This window comes from Phalacrocorax aristotelis, chromosome 6 (assembly GCF_949628215.1).
Source record: "Phalacrocorax aristotelis chromosome 6, bGulAri2.1, whole genome shotgun sequence".
NCBI classification, from domain to species: Eukaryota; Metazoa; Chordata; class Aves; order Suliformes; family Phalacrocoracidae; genus Phalacrocorax; species Phalacrocorax aristotelis.
In genome coordinates this window covers 33,931,741-33,942,841 of record NC_134281.1, presented here as the reverse complement: position 1 = coordinate 33,942,841, position 11,101 = coordinate 33,931,741, and the positions used below count along the sequence as shown (strand labels likewise).

At 43.8% G+C, this 11,101-nt stretch overlaps 1 protein-coding gene across 7 annotated transcripts in view; it reads right to left on the bottom strand.

Annotated features, from left to right (window-relative positions):
- The window catches only part of GORAB (golgin, RAB6 interacting), a 33,139-nt gene extending 22,319 nt beyond the window's left edge, over positions 1-10,820 (bottom strand). For 2 of the 7 annotated variants that reach the window (XM_075097042.1, XM_075097040.1), the window contains exons 1-4: positions 10,676-10,820; positions 9,203-9,563; positions 6,754-6,855; positions 4,796-4,936 (exon numbers count right to left, since the gene is read on the bottom strand). In XM_075097042.1, the coding sequence (XP_074953143.1) occupies positions 4,796-4,936; positions 6,754-6,855; positions 9,203-9,563; positions 10,676-10,739 (668 nt within the window). In that variant the 5' untranslated portion in view covers positions 10,740-10,820. Of the gene's footprint in view, positions 1-396; positions 2,161-4,791; positions 4,937-6,753; positions 6,856-9,202; positions 9,564-10,675 lie in introns of those variants that run through there. The other 5 variants (XM_075097036.1, XM_075097037.1, XM_075097038.1 and 2 more) reach the window with 5 other exon arrangements.
- Between the last annotated feature and the right edge of the window lie 281 nt (positions 10,821-11,101).

Genomic DNA, 11,101 nt, shown 5'->3' with positions numbered 1-11,101 from the left:
AATGCAGTGTATCAGCAATAACAGATCAATGCTTCATAGGTATCTCTAATGTTACTTTGGACTTGTCTAACTTCAGTTAGCCCTGATTATGAGTGGCTTCTCTAGGAAACAGATCTATCCCTCTTTCTCCTGCATATGGGAAGCACCAGTACAGACTTTTCACCACTGCCTTGCACCATGGCTAGTTGAAAAGATTCCTGCCAAGCTGTATCCTGCCATGTCTTTGCTTCATAAGTTTTTGTATTTTGGAACAGCTTTTTTCAAGGTTTTACTTTCACACAGTGGAAAGTTGCCAAAGGACATATCTGACATTGTCATTCATGACCTCCTGTGGAAAAAGTGTCTTGGATATGTGTATTAGTATCAATTATCACAACTGAAAGTAAACACACTGTGTAGAAGAGGCACTGATTTATTAATAGAATAAAAATGAAATGTAGTGACATGATTTTCCATACTAAAGCCATTGAGACAATCACTGTCCCATTTATATACTTGATGGTGTCATTCAGTAACTCATTGATAAAGTCTGACTGACATGCTCAGGTCAGGTATTACAGAAACCATTTCCACAATGAAAGCAGCCTTCCTCTGTTACAAAGTGGATAGCTATGAACACTGTCCCCACGGTTTGCGGCTGTATTGGTCTATGGGAGGTTTTCCTATGTCCTCTGTTTTAATTCCCAAGACTTTCTCCACCTGGAATAGCTTTTTAAAGACTTTCAACAGCAACAGAGCAAAACAGCTGAACTTCTTGTGGGGTAAAAACCCACTCTTCAGGCAAGAAAATGCATTGAATATTATATGAAAATGGACTTACTTCCAATATACGGTGGGGATTACTCATTACAAGATTCCTGGATAATTATTGGAACTTTGAGGCAACAATGACAGAGAAAAATGTTTGTAATAGAACAGCTTTAATTGTAACACAGTCTCTTTTTTGTGGTTCTACTTCTGTGTCATACATTCTGCAATGCCCTGAACTGTAACCCGTCATTTTTGTTAAATCATAGCTGCTGTGATTCCATAGGTAATAATGTTATCAATATATAGCTTTGTGTGATTCAGCATGATCTGAAAGAAATAGGCAAAGTGACAAATAGGAAATATTACAACTGATTTTGCGATTTGCCTCAATATGTGAATTTCCTTTAAATCAGGTACAGGAAAGAGTATCAGCTATGAAGATAACTGAAATAAGCACTTGGGTTTCACAGGATTAAAAACCGTTGAAAACTAATCCCTTATGGATACAAAGGAAGACAAACATCCTATTGGAGTTGCTATCAGACAGAATGTGTTCAGAAGCAGAATAAGTTGCGATGTTTCCTCCTGTAGATGCGTCTCTTGCATGCTGCTTGGAACAGGTACCTGTGATATCAATACGCTGAAAGCCTTTGGAAAAAACCCTACTATTCGCTTCCAAGTATCCTGTTTCAGGAAGGTACAAAGCCCCATGAAAAGCTGGGCATTAGAACATGAACTTAGACCAGAATGATGAAGACAGATGGTGAACCCCAAATGAGAATCCTGTGAAAAAAGAGTCTCTAAAATTTGAAAACAATATTAAAAGAAAAGAGAAATGAAGTGGATATTACTGGCATGGCAGAAACCCAGATATAACATAAGAACACAAGCCCGCAGAGAGCATATCATCCATAACCGGCTGGCTTATGTGAATATAGTAGTCATGTATCAGAACAAGCTGGGGAGTTTCCTGGAGTCATATTTACTGCTTGAGTTTGGCTGTCCATATTGGAGAGGGATTTGGTACAAGAGTTTTCAGATTGAACTGACTGTTCAGAAATAGCAGAAGTGACAGCACGGTTAGCATGCTCACTCTCCCACGCCATAACACTGGGAGTGGGGTTTTCCTTAGCTGTCCCAGCATGACTGTGTGACTGTTTGGCTTGTCTCCCTGCTTCTACCTCCTGCTGCTGCAGCATCCGCTCCACCTCAATCTCAAGTTCCAGATTTTCCTCATCTGCCTCCACTTCCAGCTGCTGCATTAATTCCTCCAGCTTCCTGGCCTTGCGAAGTTCGTTCTGCTGTATGATCGTGCACAGGTGCTCAGTGAGGTGCTCCTTAATCTCAGTCTTGTGTTGGAGGTCCAGCTTGGCTGCCACGTACTCCGACTCAGCCTTATCATACCTCTTCCTGCAAAATCATCATCATTTCTACTGGGTTAGTTCTCAAAGCACTTTACAATCTGACACACGGACAGACACTTTAAGCATCCCTGAAATGCAATGTCCTCTGCAATGCATTATGCTAGCTATTTCATGACATGCTGCTACATTAGTCAAAGGGAAGAAAATAAGTGTGAATTGATCAAATCATCTCCTCTTGACACACTAGCCTCCACTATTCCTGTATTCCAAGAGTTAATTTGCTTGTCTGAAATGTACAGATTAAATCACGAACAAGCATTTTTACTGCCTGTTTTAAGAGATGCATCACTAGCAGCAGAAAGAAACCATCAGAAATTGTAGTGTTCTCACACATCTAATGAACACCTATCCAGTGAACTGAAACACTGCAAAACAGTTTTGTGTTTTTACTAATCCAACGATCCACCCAACAGATACAGATGCTACAATGGTGCTATACACATTTACATTTGGATCCGGTCTAGAAGTGTGCTCCTCTGGCCACCCATATATATGTTCAAAAAATCATGACCAGCACAGGTTGACACAGCATATGACATCAATAGTGATCACAACTTTTGCGTGGCAACAGATGTAGAATTTTATTGTAACCATCCCCTGACACACACCTCCTGCCAATTTGCACTTCCTGTCATGACAAATATAGCAAAAAGGAAATATTCCAAATATTTATTGAGGTTAACACATCAGGATATCTAGCACTTTAATGGTTGGTGTCCACGCTAGTGATGCATCTTCCGCTCCATTCAGTGAATCTGTATATTAATTCTGATTTAATTAATAGAAAGATAGATGTAATCTTGCTCATCAGGAAAGGGAATATGCAAAGGCTTTTGCAAAATGCCTACGTGATGTACCTTACACAGCATTCATAAAACTAGTATTAGGAAGGTGGTTGAATAAAGAGTCCAGCTGTTTTATAAAACCAGACTCAAATATCTGGTTAAACAGAGCAACAGAAAGATAGGAGAGATCCTTTGCTTAGGGATACAGGAGGAAATAAGACACAGGAAAGCCTTCCCAAATATGTTCCGTTATATAATAATCACAAAACTTTGACCCAGCTGTAAAGGCTATGTCTGCAGTGGGCAGATGATGCCCACTTATGCTTCCCTCACAAGAAAATCAAGATTTACCTGGACCGGGCATCTGGAATGGGAAAACTAATGCTGTGCTGGAAACTTCTGCACAGTTCAAGCTTCGGGCTGAATTCACACGTATTCTTCACAGCACATTTATGAAAATTCCATTCTACAGCAATTGTCAAATGCCCCTAACTATGTATGTGCTCAGGACTATCTAATAATGTACTTTTTGACCCACTGAAATGATTTGTGGTTTAGCCCTAAAATACGAGGCAAGAACTAAAAAAATTGCTTAAAAAGACACCACTCAAAAGTAAATCAACTTTGGCTCATAATGCATAAAAACTACAACACTGAAAATATCTAACTCACATTTCCAAATCCTTCCCTCACAACAAGACTTACTAAGTTCATGAAAGTCATTATTTTGTAAAGATTATCCCCTTCATCCTACCAGCATCCCCTTTTGTTATCTTCATTAAATACTGCTTTCCAAATGTCAGAGCCATTTATGTTATATGCTCTTTAGCCATTAAGCATTTCAAATACACACATTATTCCAAATTTTTCGTAAGGAAATTTCCAGCAGCATTTAATAGTTTTAGAAACCATACTTAAACCTAAAATACATTGAAATGTTTTTCCTCTTGAGGATATGAAATTCAGTGTTCATACACGCTCAGCTATTGAAATTACAGTTAATCTTAGATACTTCAAATTATAATTACACAAAAATTATCCTTATTTTTTAGCTACTGCTGCTATTTTTTTAAAGACTAATTACCATGTTTATTGGCCTGTGGTCAACGTATAGCAGAAGCCATAAGGAGAAATACACGTTTAACACATTGAATCGTGAACTAAAAACCGCAACTGAACATTTCCATTTTATTAAACGGCTATATAAACACGCTGATGTTTATCTACTGATGTTGTGGTTTACCCACAACTAATAGGGTGTTCCGATTAATTTCTGGCATTTAAGGAACTCATCACAACCAGAGCGATTAAAGGTACATTGTGAAGGGTGAAGGCTTGCTTTTTCGTTCAATTTTTGGTCCCAGTTCCAAAAGTACTTCAGCAGTATTATATGTTTTAAGCTTAATTGGTCCCATTGATTCCAACAGGACCAGAGCTGTCATCAACAAGCAAGTTTCCCTGAAAAGAACTTTCATTTTAGGACTTAGAAAAACCCCCCTCTTTCCCCCTGAGAAGAAATAAACAACCTTGAAACAATAAAGCAGGGCTTATGGACAACTGCACAGTTAAAGCAGTAAGTATGTCTTGTGACAGCATGAAGCTGGAAAGCACACAGTCTGCAGTCAGAAAACCTACTTCAGTTTCCAGATTCCAAGGGAAAAATTGGTAAATGAAAAGCACACTTTTACCTCAAGATTTGAAAGCCCCCCAGACTGTGACCACTTTAACGACACATTATTACAATGACATAACTCCATTACTACTTCGGTGACAGGAAACAGCATTTTCTCCCTCCACTCAGGGAGGGCTATTCCCTCCTCCCTGTCCGTCGCTTACCGAGCATAGGAGTAGTCCAAGCTGGCCTGATCAATGCGGTTCCGCAGGATGCCAATGTCAGCAGATACCATGTCATCCAGAGCTTGTAACTCCTTCTGAATCCTTTTCAGTTTCACTGTTTCAGCTTGAGTTCTTTTGGATCTGCAAAAGGAAGATGCTTTTTTTTTTTTCTTTTCAAGTCTCTCTTCTTGACATAATGGACCCCATTTCGTTTGCAGAGCAACTAACTTCTTTAAGAGCTATTCAGATGGTTTCTCCTTTATGGTTTAAGACTTTTGATCTTTTTTAATATCCACAGGGATCTAAAATGCCTGCTATTAAAGGACTATGGCAAAATTACGTAATGACTGTAATCAAAGTGCCTAAAATGGATTGTGTTTCTTCACTGTGGAAACACACAAGAAGCTGCTGTATCTAAGTAGTTCTCAGTGTAAGGAAACAGGAAATGGCTTGGGGGGGTGGGGGTGGGGGTGAGTGAGAGGGGGAAGGGTATTTAGCCCTGCAAATATCGCCTTTCAAAGAAGCCCAGTTAGTAGGGGCCAAAAAGTCACCTAACCTAAGCTTGGTTTCCATTTTGTAAAATTATTCCCAAAAGGCCTAGCCAAATCCCAATGAAGTCAATGGAAAGTTTTACATCAAACACAAAGGATTTCAATCAAGCCTCATGTAACCTTTTTCAACTCAGCCTACTCATTCCTGAATTCTGAAAACTAAATGTTGCTAAGGGGAGCAAGCTTTGATGGATTTCACTCCAAAGCAAGCTAAGTAACTTTCAAAAAGCTTTTGCACCAGGTCACTTCGCTGTCTTTTGTCACCACCAGCAAAACCATGCTTTTCAGCCACTGCTTTACACCCCAGAGCAGGTACTTGAAAGCAAGACTAGATTTGTAGCAAGTGACACCATCTCTCATTAGATCAGCTGATGCAGGTGGAAAGAAACAGACACCCTATAGTATTGCTTAGAGCCTGAAGAAGGCCTTTGCATGTCAGGTGTTAACTCCCTAGCTATCACCTTCCAAGTCCTCCTTGCTCTCCACATGCTCTGCTTCCAGGGGGAAGAAACCAGCCTGGTGGTCACACCCATGTTTGCTGCCCTACAGTGACTCAGACCAAATGTACCTGTGTTCTACCTCTACCTGGCAAAGGAAAACAAAATCTTCAGAACCTCAAAGAGAACCTTCTGCACAGTATTGGCTATGTTCATCTGTGCTACCCAGGAGCTTTGATGGGCAGAACATAACGTGCCTGTGAGAGCACCGTGAGTCCAAAAGCTTCACATCTCCTTCCTTGATCCGGTGTCATCAGCTGCTCCAATAACCCTCCCTACAAACCATGCCTTCCCTGTAGTCTTAAAACTATTTTGGTGGACCACACTGTACAATACCTTAAGGTCTGGTCACTTGAAAAGCAAGAGCTAACTAAGAACTGTGAGAACATGTGATTTTTTTTAAAATTTCTAATCAGCCAGTGGTAAAACAGTACCTTCTTAAACTTACATCTCTCTTCAACATTTTTCAAATACTAGTATGAAAGAGTCAGAAGGCCAAACAGAAATAGCTACAGTTTCCCTTCATAGGTTAGGAATCAAATAAACTTTTCTTAAATCCAGTGTAAACAAATCAGGAACAGAGCAGGAAAGAGCATCTGAGCACCCAACTTCCAAACACACCCATGTGTGACAGGCACAAGGGCTTCAACTAATTCTCGAATTGTGTAATAACTTTTCCCTCTGCACACAGAGCTGCAGCTTTGGAAGTGTGAAAAGCTTAGTCACAGCTTCTTGGCCAGCACTTGTCATCAAAGGGAAATGTAGATCACAGCTGCTCACTTGTGGAGCAGTACATACAGAGCACAGAGAGGAGGAAAAAGTGAGATTTAAACAGAAGATATGCAACTGTTTGCAGATGAAAAGTAATCCCTTCTTCAGCCTCAGCCCACACTGCAGCATAGCCCCTTACCTCTCAGCAATAGCTTTGGCCAGGAGTGCCTTTTTGCGTTTATTCTTCTCTTCTATCAGCCGCTGCTCTTGCTGGAGTATTTCCCATCGTGATTTCTCCTGCCTATTCATTGACAATAAGATCAAAATTAATAGAAAGTTCATTTCTCTCCCTGTCCCCCAAATGACACAAATATTCACTATCATATTTCCTGGAGCAAACTCTAAAAATGTCAAAGGAACAACAAACAGGTTTTGGTTCTGAGGAAAGAAGAATCATCTGCAAGAAGTCATTCAGACCAATAAAACATTTCCAGATGAAATCTGCTGATCAGAACAAAAATCTTCATAAGCAAGTAAGCTGCTGGTTAATTCAGCTTTGCTGGAAGAAAGAGCATACTGCGCTTTTCCAGAAATGGGTGGAATTTTTTATTTAAAGGATGTGCTTCCCCACTAGGTAGAAGCAGTTTCAGGTTTCCTACTGGCTGCTAGAAGCTGCTATCTGTTCAGTCTGCCAACACAGCCTCCTTTTTGGAAATGTTTTTACTATAAAACAGACCCTTTCACAGGTCTGCTTCACCATACAGCTCCAAATAATTAAACTGATACAAACGAAAGGCTGGTAAAAGTTACAATGAAAATGAGCAATGAGGAAGAACAAGAATTCACTTTTGCCACCAGGGAAAGAGTTATACAGATTCCATTTCCTAGACTACATCTACGAAGAGATACAACCAGCCCCAGAGGATGGAAGGCAAGGTCTCTGGTGAGAGGGGACAACCTGTGTCAACACAACTGGGCAGGATTAAGGAGAAACAAAAACTGCTTTTGCTGCTTTTCCACGCTGTTGTGTTCTTCACGTCCTCTCTCTAGAAGTCTCAGTTTAGAAATAGGTTAGCTTACGAACAACCAAGTAACTCAGCTATGTTAAACCTAACAACCATTTCTGCACAACATTTCTTCAGACTTCTCATCACCCTATTCCTAAAACCTCATATAGAGAAATATTTTTAATAAGATTTAAATTCAAGTGCACCGGCTGGGATCAATTCAGCAGATTCAAGGGTGGTTGTTGCAGCTAAATGTAATTTGCTCCCCACAGAGTGAAAAACTTCTCTGCAAAGCTTTAGCTATCTTATTCCCAGTCCAATAGTGTCTGTATTTTTTACTACCATGAAGGAGCTAAACAGTCAGTACTACTGGTGAGCTGCACCCACACAAAGAATTTGGCATTGCTTTTCAAAATGCTGCTATTCTGGTGAAGGGAAAGCTATCTTGCAGGCAGGTGATCCCAGCCAGGAGACAGAGAGGTAAATGGCAGGCAGCATGGCCAGGAGCTGCAGCCTCTCAAGGCACATCTGACCAAAACAGAACCTCCCGGACCACTTTGAGTTTTCAGTCTGAGAGAAGCCACCCTCTGCTTCCACACACAAGTACTGCTGGCTGCCACAGTCCTGCCTCTCCAGTGGGAAACACCTTCAGTCCCCCTCTGAGATCCTTCGGACAGATCTAACCGGAGATAGCTTGGAAAGCTGCTGCTGCCACTAGCTGTGGCCAGCTAGTGTTCCTTGATTATATTGGACAGAAAAGTTTGGACCTGTATAGGAACTCAAGGCTGGGGAGCAGCATTGCTAAAGTGCTCTAAAAAAACTATATGCCGTAGAAAAATAATCCATCCTTTTGCCCTTCACACTTTGCTTCTCCTGCTGAGGAGAAAAAGAAAATTAGCACTTGGAAACAGACAGGAAAACAAACGTGAAGAGGTAAAAACAAGTGATTTTGCACATTGGTAATGCCCGCCCTCTCTAGTATTTAGACAGCAGCTTCCTACGAACTAAGTGATTGCCACATTCAGTCAGAATCAGAGAGCCACGTTCAGTACTTTTTCCTTTCTCTCTCTCACATGTACCAGTCTGAAGTTTCTGAGGTAGACAGACATGCCACTGTGGGCTGATGCACAGGGTGAGAACCTTGAGATTGGTCTCACTTTGAATTATAAAAGCTAGAGAGCTGCTTAAACCTGAAATTTTACCTCCTTACCAACACTTCTGGCATTAACAAATCTGCTGCAATATTGCGAAGCGGAACACAAAGTTACCCAAATCACATATCTACTTCCAAAAGTAGAAAGGAAGGGATTTTTTTTGCGGCTGCTGGCTCGTCTACGCAGTATGATGGTGAGATTAAGTCTTCATAAACCCTTAAGACAGTCCTACATCTTAGGTGCTTTATGATGAATGGTCCCACTACCACAGCAAATGTGAAGACAGCACAGTATGTATCTGCATGGATTACACTACAGGATTTGGTCTTCAATCAGGTTTAACCCAAGCAGAGATGAAAACCAAAGGTTCAATGCAGAGGAAGCAAACATGATCTCTGGAACCTTCCTATTAGATACAGGAAAGTTCACTTTACTGTACAATGAAACAATGAGTCGATACAGAATAAAACCAATCCCCTGATTTTACCGACTTACTAACAATGCCACTTTCTTTTTCTCCACTTTGGAGTTCGTCTTTGCAGGGTGGGTCTGCGCATTGTCACTGCCATTACAAGGATCTACTGGAGTCACTTCCTTCTGCTGGTCTCGGTTGTCACTTTGCCTTTGATCTCCTGCTGAAGGAGGATGAGATGGTGGCACAGGCTGCTTAGGATGACCAGGCTTGTGTTCTGGTGCAGAAAGCAACTGCTCAGGAGGAACAGAGGCTGCTCCACCCTGCAGTCCCAGCTTCTGACATTGCTGCTGGAAGGCTTTTTCTCTTTGTGTTTGCTTCCGACTCTTATTCACAGTGTGGGGGTGATGCTGCTGCTTCGAGGGTTCATACAAATCTATCAATGGATGACAGGGAGAAACAGGATTAAAACCAAATCTTAAGATCAAAGACAGACTCTGTGAGTTAGCTTTTCTTGACAAGCACATTGGTGTAAAACCAACATAAGGAAAAGACATGCCAGGGTGTCAAGAGAGGGCAACGTGGGGAAAACCCAGGAACTTGGAAATGTTTTGTTAGACTAAGAATCAGGAGTTTTAGAGGATATGAGCATCCAAAACAATGAGAGGGAACAATAAGGGGCCTGGACTGTGGGACTAAAGGAGGAACCTTAGGTAGGAGCAAAGAACTCTTGGGAGAATCATGGAGAGATGTATGTAGGTCTAAAGAAGGGTCCCAGGCAGTCTGGTGGGCAAACTGAGGACTTATAAGGTAAAGAACAAGATGACAGATGGGCAAAAGGCAGCTAGGAACAAGGGTAGGGTAGTGGACAGACAGATGGGGGTGCAGGACAAGGGGCTGGAGAGTTTGGAAATTTGACAGAGAGGTTGCAGGTGGAGAGACAGAGGGGCTGGATGGGAGACTGAGGGGAGCAGTGAGAGTTGGGGCCTGGATGGGAGAGGCTGAGGGTCTGGCTGGGGGAAATGAGGGGCTGCATGAACAAGCTGAGATATTTAATGTGGGTATGGACTGGACGAGGTGAGAGGATGGACAGAGGCGTGGATGTAGACTGAGGGGCTGAATGAGGAGGCTGAGGCTAACCGATGGGGGGACGAATGCGAAGGCTGAGAAGGTGTGAAACCACAGGGGATGGCAAGGCCGAGGAAAAGGACGTGGACGGCTGAGGGGGCTGCATTTGGAGGCCAGGGTGGACGGATGGAGGTGTCGACAGGGAGACGGGGAGGCTGAAGGGACGGACGGAGGTGTCGATAGGGGGGCTGAGGGGATGGATAGAGATGTCGGTGGGGGGGCTAAGGGGACGGGGAGGCTGAGGGGACGGCTGGCCGGAGATGCAGTTCCGGGGGCTAATGGGGTGCCGAGGGACCGGAGGCTCCTCCGCGCCGCGTCCGGCCTCACTGCCCCCCGTTAACCGGGATGGGCGCTTCAGCCGGCTCGGCGCGGCGCGGCGCGGAGCCCCGGCCCCCGCCAGAGCCCGGCGGCGGTCCATACCTGGGCGCTGGCCTCGCAGGCGCCGCAGCTCCTCCTGCGAGAAGCCGGCCCAGGCCTCGGCCATGGCGCTTCCTCCTTCCGCTGACGGCTGGCGGCGGCGGGCAGGGCCCGCGGCTGCCCCGCCGCTGCCTCCCGCTCGCCGCAGGCGAACGCCGCGGACAGCCCCAGCCGGTAGCGCCTGGGGGGGCCTCGCGGCTCCACGGCAACGCGGCGAGGAAGATGGCGGCCTGAGGGGGACGGGGAAGGGCGGGGAAAGGGGGAGCCAGCGCGCGGCGGGTCCTGAGCGGGAGCTCGCAGCACAGGGGCTGCAGGGCGGTAGTGAGCGTGGTGCGCTGCCCGGGGCGCGTCCTAGTAGCTCCCGAGAATGTCATGCTATAAAGAGCTCTGTGGGTGCCAGCTAATGACTCCCGGCTAATTAGGCGTAAA